Consider the following 24,881-nt stretch of genomic DNA (forward strand, 5'->3'; position numbering starts at 1 on the left):
AGTCTTTATTTTGTCCAAGTAAAACGTAGAGAGGGAGAAAGAAACGGAAGAAATAAAAGGGGACATCATGAAGACAAAACTGCTGTCATATTGACACTAAATCATAATCACTGCGTCCCGTCTTACACAATGGTTCAATCTCCTTGTTAAAAGCCAGCCTGTGTTTGAGGGTTGAACGTCATTCCAATCAGCATCAGCTGAAGTAGCTACTAGGTTAATCCTCATTGCGACACTCACAAACCACATGGTCACATACACACACACACACACACACACACACACACACACGCACGCACTTATACGCACGCACTTATACACACAACTGAAATGGGGAAGAAGAGAGGGGGAAAAAATGACAGCCAATAATGAGACAGGTTGTAGAATTAACAATCCTGAATAGTTCAACGATAGACTAATTCTTCATGGAAACTATCCTAAGGAAAGAATTTGACGTCAGCACCCGTAAGCCAGGTTCATAAATTCACAATCCTCCTTAAGTCTCAGCACCACACCTGAAAACACACCAACAATAAACGTTCACAGGCTGACTTAAAGGGATGAAATCTTTAATAAGTATATTTAACTGTAAGCCCATACGGTTTAAATAAACACCGTACGCTATATGTATGTCTAATAAAGTAGTGCTGTGAGACTTCACAAAATTGACTTTGTCTTCCTTCGCTGCAAAGCTTTTAATGTGAAAGAACTGTAGGGAGTAATCCTTTCGTGCGGTTCCTTCATGCAAAAGTTACAAGGAGCAAAAAATTAACCTTTCACATTGTCATATTATGTAAGAAGCTTATATTACACAACGAAAATATTCAAAGCAATATTATTTTATATGAACTTTATTAAACTATAAAAATGTAATTTAATAAAGTTAGTCTATGTTTTACAACACTCCTTTTTCTTTTTATTTCTCGCTTTTCTTTTAGGTTCGACTGTTTCTTTGTTGTGGCATATTTTGTACAGGTTTGTAAAGTTGAAAACTATAAATAAATTTAAAAACTATTAGTGTAGTCAGACGAAAAACACAACGTTAGCTCGCGACAGAAGTTAGCATATGTCGCAATTTAAATCTATTACCTTATAAAATGTGCGCCATTTTGTCAATAGCATTATATAAGTATCTACAACGTGACATATGTTACATTCAACCCGACGTTTTCGTGAAGTTGAGGTTTCAATTACCTTAGTGAAAGACGTTTAGTTTGTCTCTAATTAGTTAGAGCGTGTGGGACAACTTAAAAACGTAGCGTACCTGTTAACGCAGAAGCCTTGTAATATCCCGAGCCCTGATTGGCTCTTTACAGGTTAAGTAATTAGCCAATAAACGGACAATAGTCGCCGCTGCGGGAAAATGGCTTCCATCATAAATAACAAAAACATTTACAGACCATAACGTCAACTTATTTGAAACTGATAACTGCTTTTATATAAACTAATTTCACATATGTAGTTTATAGCTTAAATATATCTCTAAATATATTTTTAAATCATCATCATGTGGAAAAGAACATGTAGTTAGTCATAAACGCACCGTAATGTAAATTTTTATTTTAATTTTTTCGTTGCCTTTGTTGTAGTTAATCCCACCACTCTGGCACCCAGCTGAGAAGTCCTGCTGTACACAGGGAAACTTCTGTTTGCTTTAAAATAAATTACCTACGCCCTTAGATGTACACAAACTTCACCTAGACAAAGGTGAAATACCGCAGTAAGAAATAACCTCCCTTTCTCTCTTGACTTATAAATCTTAGCTGGCAAAGAACAGGAGATTTGCCATAAGATTTAAACACCTCTCTAAATTACATCCAGATATAAGAAAATGCCATTCCTCTGAGGGCAGATTTCTAGGAAAGAAACTGCTGGGCAATTTATGAATCTACCAAGAGTCAACAGTTAAATCCCACACCATCTATCTAGCTTCTGAAGCTAACGCATATTTCTAAACGGTTTACCTCTCACTATAACTCACACGCTCAAATCTGACTTCACAGTGAAGCACATCCACTTCCAACCATCTGTTCGATGTGGCTAGAAAAGTTGGAGGAAAACGGGGTAGTAGGGGGTATAAATATAAAAAGGACAAAAGTAAGCTACAGATAAAGAAATAAAATACCAGCCAGGTGAGGTAATAAGGAGTGAAGATGGAAAAAAAAAAAGTTGAAAAAACGCCGGTTGATGGGTAGGAACATGTAGGAGTTATTTCGCGGATTATTCCAACGCTAATTCGTCTGAAGCGCACAGTAAGTGTGTAAAAATGCAACACTTTCACCATGACTATGATTTTTGGAAACTGCAGTGAAATAAGGGTTTATCACCAAAACAAACATTCCTACCACTGCATAAGCAGTCGTGGCCCTGGCCTCCTCTGAACCTATGAGCCGATTGCTGATTGGACAGTGTCTGCTTTACCAGCCAGACTACAGAGCTCGTGCAGCAGTAACTCATCTGAGAGACGTACTGTGGGAAGGCCAGAGGTCCTACTTACCTTGACAGGAGTGTTTTAAAGCAGGAAGAGTAGAAACGTCACAGAGGAATGAATGCGGGGCCTGTGCAGGAAACGTTTGGACTTCCACCTGGCACAGCAATGTAGCTGTTGTGTGTAGAAATGAGTTAAGCGTGACCCTTTCCTGCTTTTAGCGTTCCTGGATACCCAATCAGGCGGGATACAGACATAAGATGTAATAACAAAAACGTGAACTCATTCATATACATGCGCACCTATGCTCAGTTTCTGGTTTGCACCGTGTAGATTGCAACAAGAGGAAGTTCTAAGCAGATTGGGAGTTACTGGAACGCCTTGAAGTGTTATTCTAAGAAGAGTAAATCACTCTCGTTTTGTCTGCGTAAGAGATCTTAACTTGGTGAAAGACACGCACATAGAAGTGAAAAACATTTACTTAAGTCTAATATAAAAATATTTAACAGCTCAGATTACAATTACACATCCTCTGCGACGCTGCCTCGTCTGAAAATCAAAATACAGACGGAGAACCAGTGTAAACCTCATGTCTAACCGTAAACTAAACAAAGACACACAAACGACACAGGCAGTCCAGTAAAAAAGAAAAAAAATCTTTATTATTTTTCTAGAAGAAGAGGCTGTTTTGGAAGGAGGTGTCAGGGTAATATTGAGGAGGTAAAAGCAGCCGAGGATTAGGGCGGAGTCAAATAGACCAGAGGCTGGGGCTAAAACCTGAATTTCCGTAGTTATGCCAGGGCTCCCATTGGGTCCCAGGCAGGAAGTACGATGGGGTCCTGTTGCATCACGTCCACGACATCCGACTCGAGGTACTTCTTGTCTACCACCACCTCGTACACATACTCAGAGAACCAATCATCGGTCATAATCAGGTAACCTACGGAGACACACAGACAGATAACCAATCAGTTGTTAAAGACTGAAACATTTGCCCCCCTCAGCTGATGATTGTTGCAAATCAAACATGTCATGGGCACAAATTCCAACACCACTTGCATTTGGTGCAACTTAATTTCTAGACCCACAAGTTTCCACTTGTAGCCTTCATCAGTGTGACTCTAAATAAAACATCAGTAAGGGTTTTATTTTGCTTTTAAGTGTTGCTTAAGTATTTACTGATATACCTTTGAGGTGTGCCCCAAACCTCTGCTCTACTTCAGGCTTCAGTTACAACAGACAAACATCTGGTTGAGATTACAGACGTTGCTTTTATTACTGAAAACACAAATTCACTAGAAGATGGGAAATCCTCTAAGACACTTGGGGGGAAAAAAAACAACGTTGGTAAGACACATGGATACAAATGGGACGATCTCCTACCGTGTACTAAGTTTAAATTGTTCCTGTAACGAGTTTTACGCTGAAAGAACGCCTTGAAAGAACATTGTACTATGGCAGTAAGTGATAAGTAATGATGTAATAAGAGTTATATAATCAAATGTACAACTCACTCTGATGTTGTATAAAGTTTAATGAAAAATTTAAGGGAAATGGTTGCATGATCCTTACCTATTCTCTAATGGTTTTTTTGTTTGTTTTACAAGCTCAGCTGATTGAGCGTGGGTGTCTTATAAGAACAGTGTGCAACACTTGTGCTATTGAGAAATATTCCCTGTCTGAGATTCTGCTTTTTTCTATAAACCTTCCGATATAGTTCCTATAAAAAGTATTCTATTCTGGCGTATTGCCTTTATAAATGTAACGAGCTTCAGCTGAGTCTGTGTGGACAGGTCTTAATCAGGCTCGCACATCTGCACACGGCAATTTCACTCCATTCTTCTGTGCAAAGCTGTCAGGTTGCACGGGGATTGGACATGAACAGCCTTTGAGGACGAGCCACAAATTCTTTATTGGACTGAAGTCTCAGTGTTGACTCAGACACTTGTTGACTTTAAACTATGTCTGTGTAGATTTTCGCTGTATGCTTTGGGTCATTGTCTTGGTGGAAAATAAATCTTCTTCCTCGTCTGTGTTCTCTTGTAAACCAAGACGTCCATGGCGTGCTGTTTGTGATGATGTGCAGTGTTTGGTGTCCAGCGAGTATAGCGTCTAGTCTGATGGCATAAAGCTCTGCTCTGGTCTCAATCATTTTCTTTGTGACCTTTGAGTCTCCAACATTTCTTTGGGAGAATTCTAGTCAAGATTTTATATCTATTTGACTGGTAAAGAACAGTTGTTGTGTGCAAAGTCTCTCCCATCTCATCTGCTGAAGCTTTTAACACCTTCAGACTAGTCATAGAGGTCTTGGTGGCCTCGATCGGCAGGCTCCTTATTCCAGGGTCACCCAGTGTATGTGGACGGCTGCTCTAGGCAGACTTACGCACGCAGTGTTCCTTCCACTTCATAATGATGGATTTAACTGCACTTTAATGTATTTTTGTGTATCGATTACTGAATTATACTCCTCATATCATCTTTTCTCGGAAATTTGCTTGGTGTGTTCTTAAATTTACTGTCTTCGTGGTGTAATTGTAGCTAGGAATACTGATTAACCAGGGACTGGACTTTCCAGAAACGGGCGTCTCCACGCTAGAGACATTTAAGATGCATTCGCATGATTTCCATTTCACTCATTGTGAGACGATTAACAACAATTGGCTAGACCTCGAGGCAAATACTCATACATACTCATCATCATACATAATACATTTTAATTAATTGCCATTATTTTTATTGAAATCTGTTTTCACTTTTTGTCCTTGTAAGTTTTTGTTAAAACGGCCAAATTATATTGATATTGTTCCATTCACACTGATCAAGAATTACATAATGAGCCCGTCCAAATATTATGTAGAGCTCCCTTTTGGCTCCAAAAAAGTTCATCTCATCAGGGCGTTCTGTGATGTCTGGGAACAGAATGTTGTTAATGTTGAACTTTGGCTTTTATGGGTTGAGGGGAGGGTCCTCTGTGGATCATCCCACAGATACTTGATCAGTTTGGGATCTAGGGAATTTGGAGGCCAGGTCAACACCTTGTGATGTTCTTCATGTTTTTTTGAGTTGTTCCTAAGCATTTTCACGTGTGTGTCTGCATCCTGCTGGGGATGGCTGCTGCCATCAAGGAGTGTCATTGTCTGGTCTGGTCTAGGTGGGTGGTACGTGTCCAAGTAACATACACATGGATGCCAGGTCCAAAAGTTTTCCAGCAGAACATTGTGTTGTCACAAGATGGTCAATGTTGTTTACTTCTCCTGTCAGTGGTTTATTGTTATGCCTAGGCGGTGTATAAAAACAATAAGAGAAGAAAATATTTTTATAGGAACTGTCGCTTACTAAGAAAGGCAAAAGCCAGTTTATTATTTCACAGAAGTCACAACACAAGTCTTCATTTAAGAATGCATTATGTCTCGAATTAAACCGATTAATGCTTCTCCACTTAAACTAGAAGGGAGACGTGGAGAGGAAGAGCGATTCAACAGAAATGTCAAACACACACTGTCGACAAACGCAATTTCTATTAAATTCACTTTACAACCGAACTCCATTGTTTCAACAGGCAGAAGGACCTCCGCCCCTTATGGTTCACATTGCCTCACCCTACAGTTTAATATGCATTCAACACTCCAGCTATCAGCTGTGCACGCCCGCCCTGATGAAAACTAAACAATGTCTGTCTGTTTCTCTCTCTCTCTCTTTGAGTGTGTAGCCATACGAGACCAACACGACCAAGTCCTTGAACTTACACTGACTCAAGGAATGTTAGGATAACCGGATCTCTTTTTGGATGAGGATGAAGCACCATGCTGAAATGATTAATTAAAATGAAAGATGTGTGTGTGTGTGTACGTGTGTGTGTACGTGTGTGTTTAAGTGTGTGCCTTCCACATAAATAATGACGACTGAAATTTATGTGAAACCAGAGCAGCTTAAATTCAGCACTAAGCTCAGCCTATGGGAAGCTGGATTATAAATGCCAACCACAGCTTACACTAAAGTTATTCTTTTCTGCTCTTCTTGTTCCTAGATAACACCTTTCCCTCCAGCTCTTCTTTTCCTCTCCTCATGCGCTCAGACTTGAGCAAACAAGATCATCCCCCCCACTGTCAAGCTGACTTATCAAAGACGACAGCGCAACCACAAGAACGTGCCACAGTTCAAAACAACGTATTGGGATGGCGTGGGTACTGTGTATCTGTGTTCTTCCAAGTACGCAAATCTTAGATGGCATGTTGCCTGGTTCTCGCTGCGGTATCCCGGTGTGTGTTGATGTGAGCTTCCTGGAACTGGCGTGTTGGGTGGCATGGTGTATGTGTGTGTGAATGTTGGGTGTTATTTGTTTTTAGGGATAGGCTGACTGTCCTGTCTCAGACAGATGGATGTAGCGTCAGCCAGAGGACTTTGAAGCAGCAATCTTGTATTTAAACTGAATCAGTAATCCACGGCGCAGAGCGATCGCCGGCCAAGACGAATCCCGATCTAAATTAAATAGTGTCAAGATAAGGGAAGTGACAATGATTTTGACATAGAGTATCACTGCATCAAGTTTAGATAAAGTTTTATGCATATTGGATACGTAGACAGGTCAGTAACTGAACATAAAGCCTTGTGACCAGAAATGCCAAATTAACTGTTTACATGGAAGCCAATTAAAAAAGAAACTATAATGGATAATATGTTAATATCTCCTCTCATATCTACTCAACACTTTAAACACAATAGCAGGAAATTGCGCTTTCTACCTGTCAAATTTATTCAGGCCTTAAACACACAAATCATAACTAGAGTCGAGGAGTCAACCTCAGGCCGATGTCCGAAGATAAAACCTCAGAGCGCGTTGCCAAACGTTCGTCTTAAATGGTGTAAAAATATGAATTGTGGCGAGAGCGGAGCCACAACAGCGACTGTGTGAGCGCTTAAAGACGGTGGAAACGGAAAGTCAAACCTCTCACGGGAGACTCCTTCAGGGTCAGGCAGAAAATTAAAAAGCCTAAAGGGAGACGTCAAGTCTTCAGAAACACACTCTCTCCGCTCCGTCCGTCTGCCAATTTCGTCTCCGTCGTTTTTCCTAAAACATCTACTCGTCCTTGTTTTTACATCTTTTTAAGTGTCTCTACCTGTACGACATCTTCTTTTCATTGCTGCACTTTTTCCTGCTTGCTCTCCGTTCCTGCTCTCTGCTTGTGTGCCCCCCCCCCCCCACAACCCCCTTCAGTTTTTGTCAAACAAACAAAGCCCCTGGTTTCCCAAACGAACTCCTCTCCTCAAACTTTTGTTCTCAAAACTTTATTAATTTGGCTGCAGACAGACCGGGGGCCCTGGCTTTCCCCCCCCATCTGCTGGTGTTTATGGAATAAGATATGCGTGAAATACATCTGATGTGACTGAGGGGTTTTCACATGTTTTCCCAATAGCAACTAAGGTTTGTGGGTTCACGCAAATATTGTGAGTATGTGTGTGTATATATCCTGTACTGAATGTGTGTGTTGCCAGACGGTGCACAACTGACCTGAAATACTCTCCTATAATTTGCCATGGAATGTTGAGCTCAGAGATGGAGAGGAGAGGGTCGGAGGAAGATGAGAAGCAACGATGAAAGGGTAGAGGGAATAACAACGGTAGTCTGGGTCAGTGGTGGGGAGTACCTGCTGTGTTGCTGGGGATGTTGCATAAATCAAACCAACCTTCCTTACTTCATTTTCCCCCGATGGATCAAAATGTCTTGATAGTTTAGCCAAGACTGACTTAGGTTGTTAGATTAATTTTGTTTTTGTGGTTTAGCAAAAAAAACACACTGAAAATAAACTGTCAGGTTCAAAAGTTCCAAACCTTCACTGGTTCCCATTATGTTAGACAATAGAGTTTAAAGCCGTCTATAAATCTCTCAAACAGAGCTTAAGAACATAATACGTGAGACTGTATTTGACCAAATGAACCATCTCAGTCTTTCAAATCTCGCTGCGCATAACTCCGCTCTTAAAGGCTTGTGTTTTCTTAGCAGGATTTCAGTGTTTTTAAAACTTCCCCTCATCCCTTACGTGTAAAAATGTCCTGTGCGATAAATGTACCTTGCCTAGTCTGTGTTTTATCATCAGTCTTCACTTGTCTAAAAGTCGGGACACACCAACATTTAAAACAGGAAAAATGCAGGGTTAAATCTAATCATTCAGAGTCGTTTCTATTGGATGAGATGCTTGAAGTGGCAAAATACATCCAAGCAAGTTTAATTCCGGAGATGTTGCATTCACAGACTTGCAACAACCATCTCGGCATTACTGACTTCTGAGCAGGATCCCCCTGTTCTTTATCACTAATGCTGCTCCATGCAATTTTAAATACCTCAACTGCAGAAATATAAACTGCTAAAGAAAATAGCAATTGTTCGCAGATAGAAGTTGACGGTAGAAATTCATCTTTTCAATCAACTCTGTGATCTGTGTCTTTTCTGGTCTTAAGAATTAGCTCATTCAATAACTACATCTGGACCCAGAGTAAAAACACAGTAACGTCAGCTGTGCCTGTGTGTCTGCAAGTCTTTATGAAACAGGACACAGGCAATTACAAGTTCATAAAGCAGCAACACAAGGCAAGTTCTCTGTGTAATCTGGTCTTAATTCAATAGACACAAACAGGATGATTTTGGTTTATCACCAGACCAAAGAATTTTGAAATAATAATTTTAAGACCATTTTGGAGGGAATCAGCAAATAGTCTGATTCTCGCAGGATTAGCGTTTTGTGTTACCTTTGTTCCCACGGTCATCGCCCCAGGAGTTTTCCACCCTCCACTTCTCATAGCCTTCCTTTCCATCCTGAGAGCCGGAGAACAAGAGACAGATGATGGGGAGATAAGAGTGAGAACCACAGACGAGAGGGAAGAAAGTATCCTCACAGCTGGGGTTACTTACAAAAGGGGAAATTGACAACACTATGAAAAACTGCAGCGGATTAAAGAAGTGTAAACACGCAGAAAGACTTTGATGCGATAAACCTTGTGAAACCCGTGCTTGTCTCCCTGTTGGTCCGCTTGTATACGTGATGCACGTATGCAGGGGTTTGCTAGGAAGCTGCACGCCTGTGGTGTCGTGTTTGTGCGAGCGTACCTTGTCCGTGACAGCAGTGAGGATCATGGCGTGGGTCATGAGAGAGTCGCCGTATATCAGCCTCTCCGCCTTTGAAAGGTTCTTCACCGAAACTCCAAACACCAGCTCATGGTTGAACCTGCACGCACACACGGGATCGGATTACCCTCCCTCATCTGGCGATAAGGCAACGATTAAACTCTGTCCCTGATTTCACCTCCATACATTCGGGCCGAGGTTTGGATAAATTGTATTGCAACAGCTCTAAAATCTATTTTTGGTGGGGCATGGGAGGAAACGTGGTGACCATGAAGCCAAAAGCTCTGCCTGCATAAGTCTGGGATTTTGCATGGGCTAAAAAGACAGTTCACCTTTTCATTTCCATGTCAAGCATGACCAGAAATGAGGCTGCGTTAAGCCCGAGCCTCATTCCAATTATAATCTACAGGCACAAGGAGAGATCTGTCTGAAAGATGAGCTTCAGCAGAGATAATACCAGACATTCGGCACCATGCTGGTTCGGTTCAATTGGAAAATTTAAGCCTGGCGCCAGCAACTCAGACACAGATGCTGCTGCACCTGAAGGGCTGAAGAGCAAAGGCAAGCCACTTTTCCTCACCTCGTAAAGTCTGGGGCGCTCATGTGAAGACGTGGCACGGACGGAATCGGGATACAGAAAGGAGTTAACCAGCTCGCCGATAAAATCGATTTTTAAAAACAAAAACAATAATCGAGTGTACATAAAACAGGTTCCGCTTGCCATAATCAATCCCTTTATCCCTCCCTAATGCACTTCCAGTTTAAGTGATGACGAACAAAACCCATGTACTCGTGCTGTCAAACAACATTTCGCTAAGTTTAACTCGACCTAATGCATGGCTTCAACCGTCAACGGCACAAAAAACGTCTTTTTAGTGCAGAATTCCCCGTTTTATAATAAAACCCTTTCAGTTATCCGAGTGCACAGCGGACATCTCTGAATTATACTCACACGTTCATGTCGTTGATGCCTAGCTTGCTGTGGAAATGTTTCCCAACGTCACAACCAAACCACACAGCCTTGGTGGGGGGTGGAGAGAGAACACAACAGTAGTTTTGAATTGTCAAGTTCGCACAAAGTGCCCATACACACACACACACACACACATTTATGTCTACAGTGAAGCTTGTTTGTCCCAGCATACCTCTCCGTCTTTGATGGAGTCAGCCGCAGCCTTTTTAAGCAGCTGGATGGGCTGGTTGTTGTACAGAGTGCTGCGACCTCCGACCATGTTGCCCAGGAACTCGACGCTGTACAGCTTCCCGTAGGGGTTCTGGGGTCGAGGGTCATTTACGAGGCAGACCTGAGGATGAGGAGTCATCATACAAGCTCAGACAGGGCTCAGCGTCACATGGTGCAGTTTACACGGCTCATCTGTTGCGTCTACGGTGTCACTTACTTTGTCCTGAATGTTATATAAGGGCTTGACGTGCTCCCTGTAGAACTCCTGGGGGGTGAGAGGTCCCGTGCGATGGAAGGCCTTGTCCTTGTCCCTGTACTCCCAACAGATGGTCTCGGGGGGGCTGCCTAGACAAACGCTGGCCACCCGGAACACCTGCACAGCACACAGACAGTCTGAGCGTGGCTCTGTGGGGAGGTTCAGGTCAAACCATCGACAGCTCAGCCGATATATCTCAGAGTGATGAACGATGCATTTAGTCCCCATCTTATAACATCCAGCAGTGATTTCAATGTGCATATGTGAGCAAGTTCAACACAGAGAAGGGAACCGCTGGGAGCGAAGCCGAGCAGTTACATTTGTACTCAATTTGCACTCGTATAACCTCTTCACCTCCTCATCTGTTCGCATTCCCTTATCCATCAGTATCTGGACGTCTCTCAAGTTTCCCTACATTCCCCCCTCTATAATGCTTCCCACCCCTCCGTCTTTTCATATCCCTCCATTTGCCCACACCCTTTTCCCCTCCGCCATGTGTGTCTTCCTGCAGCGCGGAGGTTCAGACCGAGTTCCTGTGGGCTAAATCGGGTTGTTTGGACTGGGCCGTCTGTCAATCTGGCCCTTCTAACCTCTGATACAGTTATCTCTGGAATTTCCCCCTTTTGCTTTTCACCTCTTCCATCCACTGTTCTCCTTTCCAAGGACTCAGCATGTACTTTTCCACTCAAACGCGATTAAGAAGCCACTGAGAAATTAAGATGCAGCGCAATTGTTGGTGCGAGTTAAAAGAAGCACGGCTAGACAGTGATATATTAGTTTGATGAAAAGCAGATACACGTGTACAACAGAACTACAGCACCGAGCGCACTATGCACACACAGCATTGTGCTGATTGCGTCGATGAATGGCGATTCATCAATCTCTCCAATTACGGATGTCAGAAAGGCTAAATTTATTCACTTTCATGGAGAAGTTGCATTGTACACTAATTCCACCGATACTCAGAGGAATCAACCTTCTTTCCAGACTAAGACGGAGCTGAGACAACGACTGTGCTTGACCCAGCATGCAGCGGTGTAGCAGCCTCAGGAGCAGATCCCCATGCTCGGTGAACACTTAGTAAATACCCCATAAATAAAGATGACATTCTTGCTTTTGGTTAAATAGACAGCGAGTCCTAGAGTAATGCTCGCGCAGAGACAAACACACAAAAATGCATAAACTCAAGTCTGGCTTACTCAAACAATCAACCCTTTCTTCATTACAGAAATGCGTGAAATCGCAAAAGTACAGACACACACATAAATACACATACTGCGCTGAGTCAACAAAGGCATCTGTTCAAACTACCTTGTTCCCAACTCTACTACTTTGTTTAGACTGCCCCGCGGCCAAGGCGACATACCGAGGAGACCATCCCCTCGTCTGGTCTTTGTTTGCCCAGATGCCCTCTGTACCTTTACAGGACACCTCCGCTACCCCTTGACCCACGCCCCCTTTCTCTCCATTCCGCCTTTCTGTCTCTTTCTTCCCGTAACAACTCTTCCCGGTAACTTTAAACCTTTCCACTCTGGTCACAGTGTTTCTTTCATTTGCCCCGTGCGCCTCCCCTTTAATGCCAGGTCAGCAGCCTTGTGCCCACTCATCACGCCTGACATAGCAAATAAAGTAGGTGCGAGGGAAAGGCTGGGCTGACAGAGAGACCTCAGTCGGAGAATAAACAGCCAGTGACATCAGAGCAGGGCCAATATTGAAACACCTGTCGCATGAGTGACAGATGCACCTGACTGACAGGTAAAGAGGGAGAGGGACACGCAGAGAGGAGGAAACAACAGGGAGACTGAAACAACAGTTATAATAACACCTTTATACACTTTACATGTTGGTTTTTCTCTTTTTGCTAGTTACATTTGCAGATTCAACACCCACACATTTAATTCTCTTGACTCTAGTTTTTATTTCCTAATCAAGTCCTCTTTGTGTGACATCAAATATATTATGGTGCCACTTTCAAAACAGATTTTACAACCATCACAGGTGTTGCGTAATTAACCCAACAACGCTGCTTCCAACTTCTTGACTGTTAACAGGTTCCAGGATCCAGCTGCTGTATTGAGACTGAGATGAAGCCTGTTTCACGTGCAGCTTTGTCTTCATCTCATTAGGATCTAACAGGAAGGTCCACTGCAGGTGTGACTCATTTCTTTGACGTGGTGAGTTTCCACGTCTCCCTATAAACTGTGAGCTGAGCGTCCGCGTGCTTGTGAGGCTACACGGGTTAATGTTTGACTGCATCTGCGCTGCAATGCTGAACAGCTGGCACCAGGAGTTAGGACTAATACAAACTAAGCAGACGGTTTTCATCTTAATTTCCAGAAATAGGAGTTCATCTTGTGAGAAATAAATACATTTTGGATCATTCCTGAACCTGATTGATAACGGAACGAGAGCTACAACTCTACCTCATCTTATTTCACTGAATTTTACCTGATTAGTTCAGTTAATGAGTATGACACAACTCTGATATATTTGGCACATTAGGTGTATACAGTAACTGCTGAGATTCAAAGAGACCATCAGAATGGGAAAGCTGGACAGTGCCCTGGTTGTGGATGCCAGATGGACGGGTATGAGGATTTTAAAGTCTGCTGATCTACAAATGGTCATCGAAACTGGACATAAAAGATTGGGGGGAAAAATGCTATTTGGCCTGATGACTAAATTTCTGCTGCCGCAGTCTCACGGTACGGTCAGAATTTAACATGAACAATATGAAACAACAACTGAGTATCATTTAAATGGTTCTCTGCAACTGGTCCTACCCTATGGAACAATTTACCACTTCACATCCGTTCTGCTCGCTCTCTAGCGCTGTTCAAATAGCACCTAAAAACATATCTCTCTCTATGAGCTACTCTTCTTGGAGAAAGGTTTTCATTGTGCATGTGCAGCAGATAAATCAGCAGCAACTATGATACAGCACCTTGTAAAATTTAAGTCATACAGAATGAAGAAAGTTCTGAAAACACAAAGGGTCCAACTCAGCATTAGCAAGGTGGTAACTAATGGACTGGTAGGTGATGTGTATACAGGTCTGTGTATATAGTTTATGGCAATGACAGTGGGGTACATGTTTAATAAAATTAATTTTTACCTTGAAAAAGAAAATATGTAGCTTTCAACTTAAATATCATGGCAGTAATATAAATTTAATATGTGAGCTGTCAAGGCGCACAGCAGTTACAGGTTGAAAATGGTTCCCTCTTGTTGAATCCAAATTGAGAAAAAACATGCACCTCATGGTGAATTTATAACTATTGTCTAGGAGCTGGACTTGTGAGTATAAGCAAATGACACCATGCAAACAGTTTGGATAAAAATGAGTGAGGTTTTGATTAAACCTCCATGTTTTGTAAACACGCAACACATGTGGCCATTGTTAAATTCTTACAATTGTGCAAAGAAATTCTAGAAATGAAAGTGGATCATTCAGACCTGCCCGTTCCAGGGCTATTCCTCAGAACGAGACACACGCAGGAACCCACCCGCACTGAACGACGGGCCGACGGAGCCAACAGCTTGCAGCGCCGGGCCTCTGAGCCACACCGAGAAGGTTCCTCTGCGAGTCGATGGCTATCTCATAAATTAGACTTGTCTTCAGAATCACTCTCTCTGTGTTCAAAGCCAAGACCAGAACCGCACATGGCGTTACTGATTCCATGACGCAATGGAGCATGGAAAGGCTACAGTCGTGGCGTGAGGGATACCATCTGTGTATGTTTCATGTGTGTGAGATACCGCATGTGCATGAACAACCCCCAGTGATTGTGCGCATTGTGTGCGCTTTTATTTGTGTGCACGTGTCTAATTGTCCATATAAGTGATAGAGGAGGAGCGCAGGCCCACGTCCAATGCAGCATGAAAGAGGAAGACTGGCTTTGAAACGAATCCGTTCTTCCTCGACAACGCCGAGCATGGATACTGTCATCCCAGCGGCATCGATAAATACAAACCGTCGTGCTACACAGCTGCGGTTCGCCTACTCATACCACAGGTGCAGGCTGAAGCGGGTTGAACTTCTTGGGCCAAGTTTCTTGGATAAATGTTACAAGCTCGATTTGACTGAATGCACCTGACCGGTGTTAACGAAAAGAATAGATTCTTGACACGCAAAGTGATTCATTTACATCCAGCGCGCCCTGGGTACAGTAAGTGGAAGCAGAGATGTTGACCCCGGTTGCCTGTCACAGGAGTGTGTGCGGGGCCGGTGTGATGAAGACCAGGGCACAATCACGGCCCGCTCAGCAGGGCGGGTGGACAGCATCACTTCCACACACACCAAAGTAGGACTGACACGGCACTTTGATCCCGAGGAACACGTGTGCACGCATAGTTGAAAGCGCACGGGAACACGTAGAGGAAACACCAGTTTCCCCGATTGTGGGAAAACCAACGTGCGTAAGCCTAGAAACATACAGGCTGCATATTTTATTATCTGTGAAATCAACAGTTAATTGTAAACCCGGTCTAGATAAACAGCTCTGCTCTGCTAAAAAAAAAAAAGAAAGAAAGAAAAGAAAAAGCACACACCACAATACTAATATACATTGAAATCAGATGCAACACTTGACAGACAAGCTCTGGCTGTTCTGCGTGAGCTCTTAATGGGCAGCACTGTTAATGGGCTGCATAGCCTCTAACGAGATGTCAGTCAGTCAGAGATAATACGCAACAGACCAGTTGAGGCTGTTAAACCCAGAAGAAACCAAACTCTAGACCAGAACAGTCGGTGTACTGGTGTAAGTCGTAGATAAAGTACGGGGGATAATTCCCCCACAAATGAGCGCTTACTTACACCGATCAGGCGTAACATTATGACCACCTTCCTAATATCGTCTAGGTCTCCCTTCTTCCTGCAAAATATTTGAGACTCATCAGAGAAAAGGCGCAGGTCTTCTGAGGGGGGTCCTGTGGTGCCTGGAAACAGACTGTTGCTAGTGGGGGCTTTTGGGGGACGGCTGCTGCCATCAAGGAGTGTCATTGCCTGGTCTGGTCTAGGTGGGTGGTATGTGTCTAAGTAACATCCACATGAATGTCACGTCCAAAAGTTTCCCAGCAGAACATTGTGTTGTCACAAGATGGTCAATGTTGTTTACTTCTCCTGTCAGTGGTTTCAACGTTGCGGTGGCTCGATTTTAAAGTTCTGCTGGTGTGTTGTGTTTCTGTACTAATGCAAAGTTAGCATTTGTTTTTAAGATGTCCATGCCTGACATCAACGACGTGACGGTGACGTTGGCGACAGTGTACACAAGCGGCAACCTTCAGACGTGACAAATGGAGGCTGCAGCTCCTCAAATAAACGCTTGAAGGAGGCTCCGAACGCAAGTCGGTTACCAGCAAACAACATGTAAAAACGGTCACAGCCTGGTAGAAAAATGTTTTTGCTTTCTATAGCTGGTTTACCCATTTGTGCATCAGCAGCCTGCCTCAGCTCCATCCTAGTCCATTTTTTAAATGGGCTGGAAGTCAGGCACAGTCAGCCATCCCATCTGTCACTTGTTCATCAATAACATTTAAACGCTCAAACAGCTTATTTATCTCACACAGATATAAAATAAGCCGTTTGCTTAAGATAAATCAACTACAGTGCTTCCTGCAAATGAAATCAATCACTTGCGATTTCGTAACATCTAGTGAATCATCGCCACCGATTAATTTGTGATTTTGGAGCCAAATATTTAGCAGCTGGAACTTCTGCGATGCAGCGAGTGTCCCGTCGTGAATGACAGTTATTAGAATGATGCAGGTAAGATATACTGCGGCTCTGTACAACGCGTCTCTCTTTGCGCTGGCCGTTCTTCATGACCGAATCCTCCATCACCGCCGGCCGTGACAGAGTGGCGTTTCACAAAACAAACCACTTCCAGGTGGACAAACAAACACGCCGACAACTCTCCGCCTCCCGCCGCTCTGTCGTGCGGTGCAGCGGGAGCACTCTTTACTGTTGCACAACATATGTTTGTGTATGTACAATTCTGTGTGTGTGTGTGTGTGTGTGTGTGTGTGTGTGTGTGTGGTGAGAGCCGTGCGCAGACAGAGGCGCAGCGAAACACAAGCGACTGTTTAAACAAGCAACCAGCACAATACGCCCAAACAGCTGACAACAAAGGCTGCTTAACCAGACCCCTGTGCTGTGTGCAATTGTCTCAATGGGAGGTTGATTGACTGGGCCCTCGCACACACACACAGGAAGCATGAACACAGCTTCACACCTACATGTGCAAACTGCCCAGCCTTACAACAAATAAACAAACAAAACAACACGACTGTATTTCGTTGAGCGACTACAGTAACAGCACATTATTACGTTGTACATGCTTTTGTTTACACGGTCACCTCTTCCATTAAGAGTCAGTTACACTGTAATTTCACTGTCCAGCATCACACACGTGAATGTTCCATAAATAAGATCTCTATCTCCCGCTGCGTCACATCTACAGTGGTGTGCAGGTGGTTTTAGAGGTTGTGAGGCCACATTCACATGTGTAACGTGTACATGTGCACAAATAAATATGCATGCAAAGCATGGAAAAAAGAAACAATTCCAAAAGATAAATGTTACAATGAATCTGCAATCAGCCCAGGCAGGTATTATGTAAGTACTGTTGAAGTGACAAATATTTAAGCTAGACAGTTTCCCCATTAACAGAGTCTGTAAGCTAAGTTAGTTATTAGTTTGTCTCTGAGCTGAATAAAGGATTTCTTTATATTTTAACGAGAAAGAAATCATCCTCCTGTCTAAATGCATTACATGAGACCCTTCAAAGTATTACGGTAATATTATTGGTTGCAACCCTGTAAATGTTAGTGACATTAAGCCTTTCACCCCTTCACCAGATAGTGAACGCGTGCAGACTATTTTCTAGAAGACATTATTTCTGACTAGACATTGCTCACCCGAGTTATGTATTATTTGACAGCTCCCTCTTCTGGTTAAAATGTAACAATGTAACTGAAGATTTTCAGTATGTCAACAGAACATCACACGTATTGGAACAGACCACTATACATCATATTGTAAACAGAGGAAGTTATTCTGGGTCTCTTATTTCTTTCCCACCAAACTGTTTGATAAAACCATGGAAGCGAAGTGGAAACTTTTCCTCGATATTACACACGTCTATGTGCATTTCCATTACCGCTGAAAAACCCAACTGAAACTCCAACACCCATCCAAGTAAAACCTTTGAGTAATCTTATTTTGGATCAGATGATAGAACATTATCCAACAATTGAGCTAAGTAATGATTCAGGCAAGAAGCAGACAAAAAAACAGCCGTTTTTGAATGTTAGTGCTCACACTTGGTAAAGGACAATCATCCCTGCAAGGTCTGCCCTGATGGCTGCTATACATTTTTGGGAAATACCGGTCGGGAATAGTTACATTTTACTAAAGGAACTAAATCTAATCTGTACTTCCTCCGCTCAAACATGAATAATGTTCCCAAGTTCCTCAAATTGTTTGTGGTGTCCTGGGACACTTCCTGTACTGGGATTGTCTAAATTGAACAGAAAACAGCTGTACATGAACTTTCAGTCTTACCTCTTCTATCATGCTGTCCATAGCATCAGACAGCTCAGCCTTGGTAGCGTCACTGGCCACCATGTTCCTCAGTCTTAGGCAGTATTCTCTCAGCTGCAACACGCCGTGAGACACAAACAACAGTCAGCGCCACTGCTTCATAGAGTGCATGAGCTCCTGATGACATCCCTGTGTCAGCTTTGAGTTCGAACGGAAAGAAATGCAGAAATGTACCTTATGATTGAGGATGTCATTCATTCTGCGTGAGGCCTCTGAGCTGTGAGACTCTGGAAAGCATTTCTTTGGAATGACGCCGTACTTTTCTGAAGACGGGACCACACAGCATTATGAATCCAGTGCCCCTCAGCACGGTGCACTTTCCCAAATATAACATTAAATACCCAACTCATGCAATCACTCCTCATGATCACTGAGCTGCTGCGATTATGTGCCATGATGTGGACTCACCAATGAGGTTGACCAGCATGTCCCACTGCCCTCCATCATTGGTTGGATTGGAAAGAAGGAACTGGACCAGGCGTCCGTCCACCGGCTCCTTCCTCTGTGCTGTTTCCACGCAGGCCTGGAGGAAGTAGTAGCAGCGTTCGATCTGTAGAAAAGTGGGCAAACACAACACAGAGACATGGTAAATAAACAGATACAGGCAACGCAGACTTTTAGATTTGAGTTTGGCCTAGTAAGGTTTTAACCTCTAAAAGCTGTGGAGGACATTTGAAACCGGAAACAATTTAAAATCAGTTACATAAGGCAGTGTAGGAACACGTGGGGTTATTTAATGGTTAACATTTAGAGGACTGTAAGAAGTGTAATTTGCTCATAAACAGACTGTGACCCAAATGACTTACACTCTAATGTAATGTAATGTAATAACCGAGCGGCTAAGAGACGAGGATATTCTTAGAGGTCGACATCTACTGTTTCCTTGTTTAGAATTAGTCCTGCTCTCGGCACTTAGCACACAGAAAAGGAGCATTAATGGCAGGACAAGCATCCATCTAAACGCACAAGGGTAACGAGACACAAAGCGATATAAACATTTAGGTGTGACGTCAGTCCTGCATAAGCTCTGACCGCAGACATAAAGGAGGGATTTAAGGGGACAATGAGCGTATAGTAGTAGTGCTGCATACTAACACTGCATCAGTGCACACATGCGGTGTCCTGCCTGCACAACAACAGAAACATCCCTTCACCGGAATGTGAAAAAAACAATTCACTGCATCTTACCTTGTCCCAGAAAAAGAGATACGACTGACTGAACTCAAACTCCTCTATGTTATGCTTCTTCATGAAGGGAAGCCGCATGACGTTGAGGCATGAGAAGATCCAACATCTCCCTGGTCACGGAAAGAAGACAGGTTTCAAAAAGATTAGTAACAACTTAATGAGTGACATGTATCTTCACATATTAAGCTGCACAAATAAAGCTAGTGCACTGGTTTATGAGGGACCCTTAACGGTGGTCTAATAATCCCTACGCAGTTATTGCAACCAGGTCAGGAAACGTGGATGTCCGTCAAAGCTTGTCGTTTTCAGTTTGATGTAGGAGCTGAATTTTTGTTCAAGACTGTTTATTAAATTGGATTCTGAGATAAATGTGTGCCAATAGCCATCTAAGAGTGGAGTCGATGCATTTATCAGTTTCCTAACTGGACTCTACTTTGGAATGCAGCTAACACAGGCTGTCTTCAAGACGCTTAAAGCACATCCATCACTAGATTTAGACATTTAATCTATTTTGAGGCTAGATTAACTTTTGCAGCCCACACTACGTCCAGCAGCACATAAGTCATTCCAGCACCCCTCGCTGACGTAGGGAGGCAGTCGAATCCATGTCATCTGAAACAAGATTTTTGCGAGGAAACGGCAAACCATGACTTTGTCAGGAGTCGTCAGCGTGAGCGACATGTAACGGCACAGAGGGAATGGAAAAGTGTCACTTCTAACCGTGGTACAAAAATCATAGATGACGGCAAAAGTGACACGGGAAGGAGGTTTAAAAAGAGGAGCAACCCGGTTTCACAATATATGCTTTGTGAAATGTGTATCAGCGCACACACATATTCCAGGGAAGGTATATTTTATGCGTTCAACATTTTAAAGAATAAACCAGAAGGTGTTCACTTAAACTGTGGTATTTGCTGGGATGTCTTGACTTTTGCAACAAACACTCAAGTCAAGAAATATTTTAATACCAATTTATTTCAGAAATGACTCATCATGAGCAATTATTTGTACCATACAATGTTGCTGAGGGGACCCACATGCATGTATGTAGCTGCCTACCTGAGTTTTTCTGGTTGGTGATGGGCTTGCCCTCCGTGGGGATAGAGTGCTGGAAGATGTGCACAGTATCCTGGACGGTCTGCCGGTGCAGACAAACCTCCAGTGGGTCGATGCAGGTTGACACATTCTGGGCCAAGAGGTAGCGTGGCTCAGCCCGCAGCCGCTTGATAAAAGCGGAAACCTTCTCCTGACTCAAACCTTTAGGAACAAGAAGGGAGTGGCAACAAGAACACGGATGAATGGAACGAGGAACGGCGAGCACGTTTCAGGTTAATTGTATGAAGCAAATAGCTGGAGAGACAGATGGCTGTATGTAAGACGAGAAATTTCCTAGTACCCCAATCCCCATGACTCATCTGTCCACTTTAGGTGCACACTTCCTACTTAAGATGTGACTTACGAGCACTCACGCACTCAGATGTTACAATAATGCCTGGAAAGTTTCAAATCAATAGTCATAAGCCAACACCACATTATTTATTGACTACTCCAGCTGTCTGGCGCTTCCTTTTTTCCTCCATTAATATGTAAATTATAGCGATGCATAGCATTTCAAGGAGACTGAAACCAATTAGGATTAGAGGTCTGATAGGGAACATATAGGGAAAACACAAAGAGTAGCAATAAACAGAGGCCAAATCAAGAATGCTTTAGTGGTACGATAAGTGGCCTGAGGGAGCTGCAGCCTGACCGGAGCTGGCTGCCATCACTCATCTGGCTCCATCTGTGAGCGGAACACACTGAAAAGCTTGTCTTGCCCAACTTTGACAGAATCGCATTGGCACCGGTGTGTGGTTTGTAACTCCCATCAAATAATAGTGCAGCGCAATTAAACGTCGAGAGGAACATTGCCTATTCATGCATGTTTCTGCCTGGAGTTCGACCCCTCCGTCTCTCCCGTTCTCGGCCGCATTCCGCGATTTTCCATCTAGACAAAGCTGAAATGCGGCCACAGACCAGGACGGCGTCGGACTTCATCAACTGTCATATGCTCCTATTATAAGAAAGAGAGCTGAAGCAAGCCCGCTGGCTGGGAATATTTTGAGCGCGGGTCTGCACGGGGTCCTGTGTCAGCGTACCAGCGTTTTCCTCGTGGCGCAACAGCTGAACGTTTTGACACTGATGGGTGTGGAAGTGGAAATATTAAGCCCCCGGTCCGCAAAAAGAGTGTCGGCCGTCGGCTTTAAAACTGACAGCAGCTTATTCTGGCGTGCGTGTTGAGGCAAAAGTTGATTATGAGTAAAGGGTCAGTCGGCTGGTTAGTTGGAGTGTTCAACAAGTGTTCGAATAGTGAGCGCAGACATCCCAGAGGTTTCCTACGGAGAGGCCGAGCACAGGCAGACAATGTGACTTGCGCATTAACACATCAGTGGTTATACATCTAAGGACTTCATGATGCTCATCATTGCTCCACTGAAGATATTAACTGAAAATCTTCCAATAAAATTAATTGTTATTCCTAGGGTTCACACAGTTTTAGTAAGAGTTGTGGACATAACACAACACAGAGACATAGAACTATAGAGAAATTATCTTCTTAAGAAATCCAGTCCAGTTGTTCATTAAATGTTTTGTTACTATTGTTGTTATTATTATTGTTAAAACTATTCTTTTTTTATGTGATGAAGCTACTGGATACTGGATTTCCATCGGGATAAATAAAGTATTTGTCTAATCTAAATGTAAACATTTTCATAATGTACTTCTTTGCACTAAAACATTTGGAGTTGTTATGTATATGGCCCAACCTCCCTGAGATCAAATCGGAATTTGGCCCCTGAACTAAAATGAGTTAGACGCTCCTGGTGTACACGGAGTAACGGAGCCCAACAGTGGAGGGCTGCTTGGACACATGCTGCAGATAAACTCTCTATGACTATCTGGATTCATTTTATAATTCGGGCTTTTAAAACGGAAGAAAGCTCTTTGCTGTGTTGGGTGTGAACAGCTGGTTATAACAGTTCTCGGATGAACGAGCAAAGTCGGGATCTTTGGTCCCTCTACATAAAAACGAGCTATAAAACCTGAAGTAGGAAGCAACCCCGCACAACTGGTTTCGGCCGGCTCAAGGCTAACTTAGACAGCACGGGTCCCTGTTAAAACATATTCAAAGAGTAACGAAACTGTTTCCTTTTTGAGTGGAAATTGTGCTTCTTGAACAAAACACCGCTAAAATGAACCTCTTGTCACTTTAAATAGTTGGACAGGTTGGGATGTTTCCCAGTCCAATCTGGACGAGCTAGCTACACAGGCTAACACTCCCAGTTCCCGAAGCTGGGAAGAGATTTTGGCAAAACTAGTTGAGGCGTGTTGGCTCATTGTGTCTTCGCTTTGGGTGTTGACGCCAAACAGGCAATGTGTTGGCTTCAACTGTCAACCTGGCAGAGAAAACCCACGGTAGAAGTCGCGTTACCGGGCTGACATGCTAACACGGTGGACGCTAACTTAGCCTATCTCCCTCCGCTATCATCCTCCAGCTGCCAAACACACGGACAGAACTCACGGCACAGCACGACTGAAACAGGAGAGAGCTGCACTCGGCCTACCAGTGTCCATGTTCCCGAGGAGGAGTTCGAGTAGCGTTGTCTGTTTTCCTGAAAAGTCGCCGGGTCTTTGTTTATCTCATTCACCCAACTAGTCAGTCAGTGTGACCACAGGGTGCGCTCGTTTATGGACTCCCGGTCAGCCGCTGACGTGGAGCCCGTTGGGCGGGGTTCGCGAACCGTAGCCGACCCCTGACAAGTTAAAGGCCGGTTTATAGTACTGCGGTGACTTACGCAAGTACCCCACGCAAGGTGTGAAACAAATACTTGTATGCTAGTCAGTCATTCATTCATTCTGTAACAACTCCACCCAGACAGTAGCCGGTGCTGTGTCTTTTTTGCCAGTCGGGCTAATTCACTAAGGTTGTTTCACTCTCTACTTGCTGCGTTATTTTCAACAACACCGGTGGAAACGTTCTCAGCTTATACCATGGTCACTTACGAAATAAATAAATATAAGGTAAATTATTGTTGTTGTTACCGTTAAAATCATACGTTTTTCACAAGAAGCGGCTGAGCGGACTATTTGGCGTTACATTACGTGATACAATCATTTCAGAAGGCCAGTGCACTTATTACCGCGTGTGTGTCCAGAGGGTCATGCGAAATTTCCACAGAGCCCACAGATCGTTTCCTAAGTCGTTTTTATTGGAAGAAAGATGAACTTCTGATTTCTTCAAGTTCCGACTTGGGGGTCGTGGAAGCTGGTGTCTTTCCCACTCTTCCTGTAGCGCTTCGGCGTCGCCTTGAGAACAGCATTACTTGTCTTGAACACCGTGTCGCTCATGATGTTTACGTCTCTTAAGTGGCGATTAATGCCGGCTCACAGACTCCTAAAACTGCCAACACTGTATATTCTTCTCCTTCCTTGGTCGACTGGGCAGAGTCTGTGTCTGTGTTTCTGTTTCTGTTGCCACGGTTACCAAAGCGTTTGAGCCAGCGCAATGATTTAGAACTGTCATCAGGCAATTTGACCGGAACCTCTTTATGGGTGTCCATTATCCACTTTTAATGTACACCCCGCAGCCAATCAGAATCGAGGATTCACGCGGACCATGGTATAAACAGTCAGTGATGGCGAGACAAGGCAACGGTTTGACAGTCAGATTTTTCAATATGCGATGCGTGTAATACATTCCGTCACTGTGGGAGGCGCTGATGCAGGCTTTGGTGTCTGAGCGGTGCAACGCATTTCACTTTTGGCCTGTGCGTCCTGCGTCCAGCGTTTACGCTATGAATCCCGTAGCACGCGCCTCATGCTGATGCGAAATTTTGGCGAAAGCTTCAGTTGACAGTTGTTGAAAGTGAAGCAGAAAGTGAAAAAAGTAAAAAATAACCCTACGGCAAAAAAGGAAAAAAAAAAGTGTGGGTTTGGGTGGAATTGTTAGAAAGCGAGACTGACTGACGAGGCACAAGTAAAAATGTTTGGCACCGGCGGAGGGTCGATACATCAGGTCCTTGCGTGGCCATGTGCAGAAGCATAATTGCGGCTTTTCATTTCTGG

At 43.5% G+C, this 24,881-nt stretch overlaps 1 protein-coding gene across 1 annotated transcript; it reads right to left on the bottom strand.

The window, feature by feature from the left end:
• Positions 1 to 3,060: 3,060 nt before the first annotated feature.
• Positions 3,061 to 23,543, bottom strand: blmh (bleomycin hydrolase). The gene is made up of 12 exons (XM_047594928.1): positions 23,381 to 23,543; positions 20,835 to 21,032; positions 19,776 to 19,885; positions 18,996 to 19,137; positions 18,762 to 18,850; positions 18,549 to 18,641; positions 10,946 to 11,101; positions 10,691 to 10,849; positions 10,498 to 10,565; positions 9,528 to 9,645; positions 9,170 to 9,236; positions 3,061 to 3,365 (listed from the first exon to the last, which is right to left on the bottom strand). Exons 1-12 carry the CDS (start codon positions 23,388 to 23,390, stop codon positions 3,217 to 3,219), a joined length of 1,359 nt encoding a protein of 452 aa, XP_047450884.1. The 5' UTR covers positions 23,391 to 23,543; the 3' UTR covers positions 3,061 to 3,216.
• Positions 23,544 to 24,881: the final 1,338 nt, after the last annotated feature.

Source organism: Mugil cephalus, chromosome 9, assembly GCF_022458985.1.
Source record: "Mugil cephalus isolate CIBA_MC_2020 chromosome 9, CIBA_Mcephalus_1.1, whole genome shotgun sequence".
NCBI classification, from domain to species: Eukaryota; Metazoa; Chordata; class Actinopteri; order Mugiliformes; family Mugilidae; genus Mugil; species Mugil cephalus.

Coding starts and splice junctions, on each gene's coding strand:
- blmh (XM_047594928.1), bottom strand. Junction 19,138..19,775: donor ATCTCTTTTTCTGGGACAAG/GTAAGATGCAGT, acceptor ACTTTTCTACAG/ATCGAACGCTGCTACTACTT. Junction 3,366..9,169: donor CGATGACCGTGGGAACAAAG/GTAACACAAAAC, acceptor GTGTCTCCGTAG/GTTACCTGATTATGACCGAT.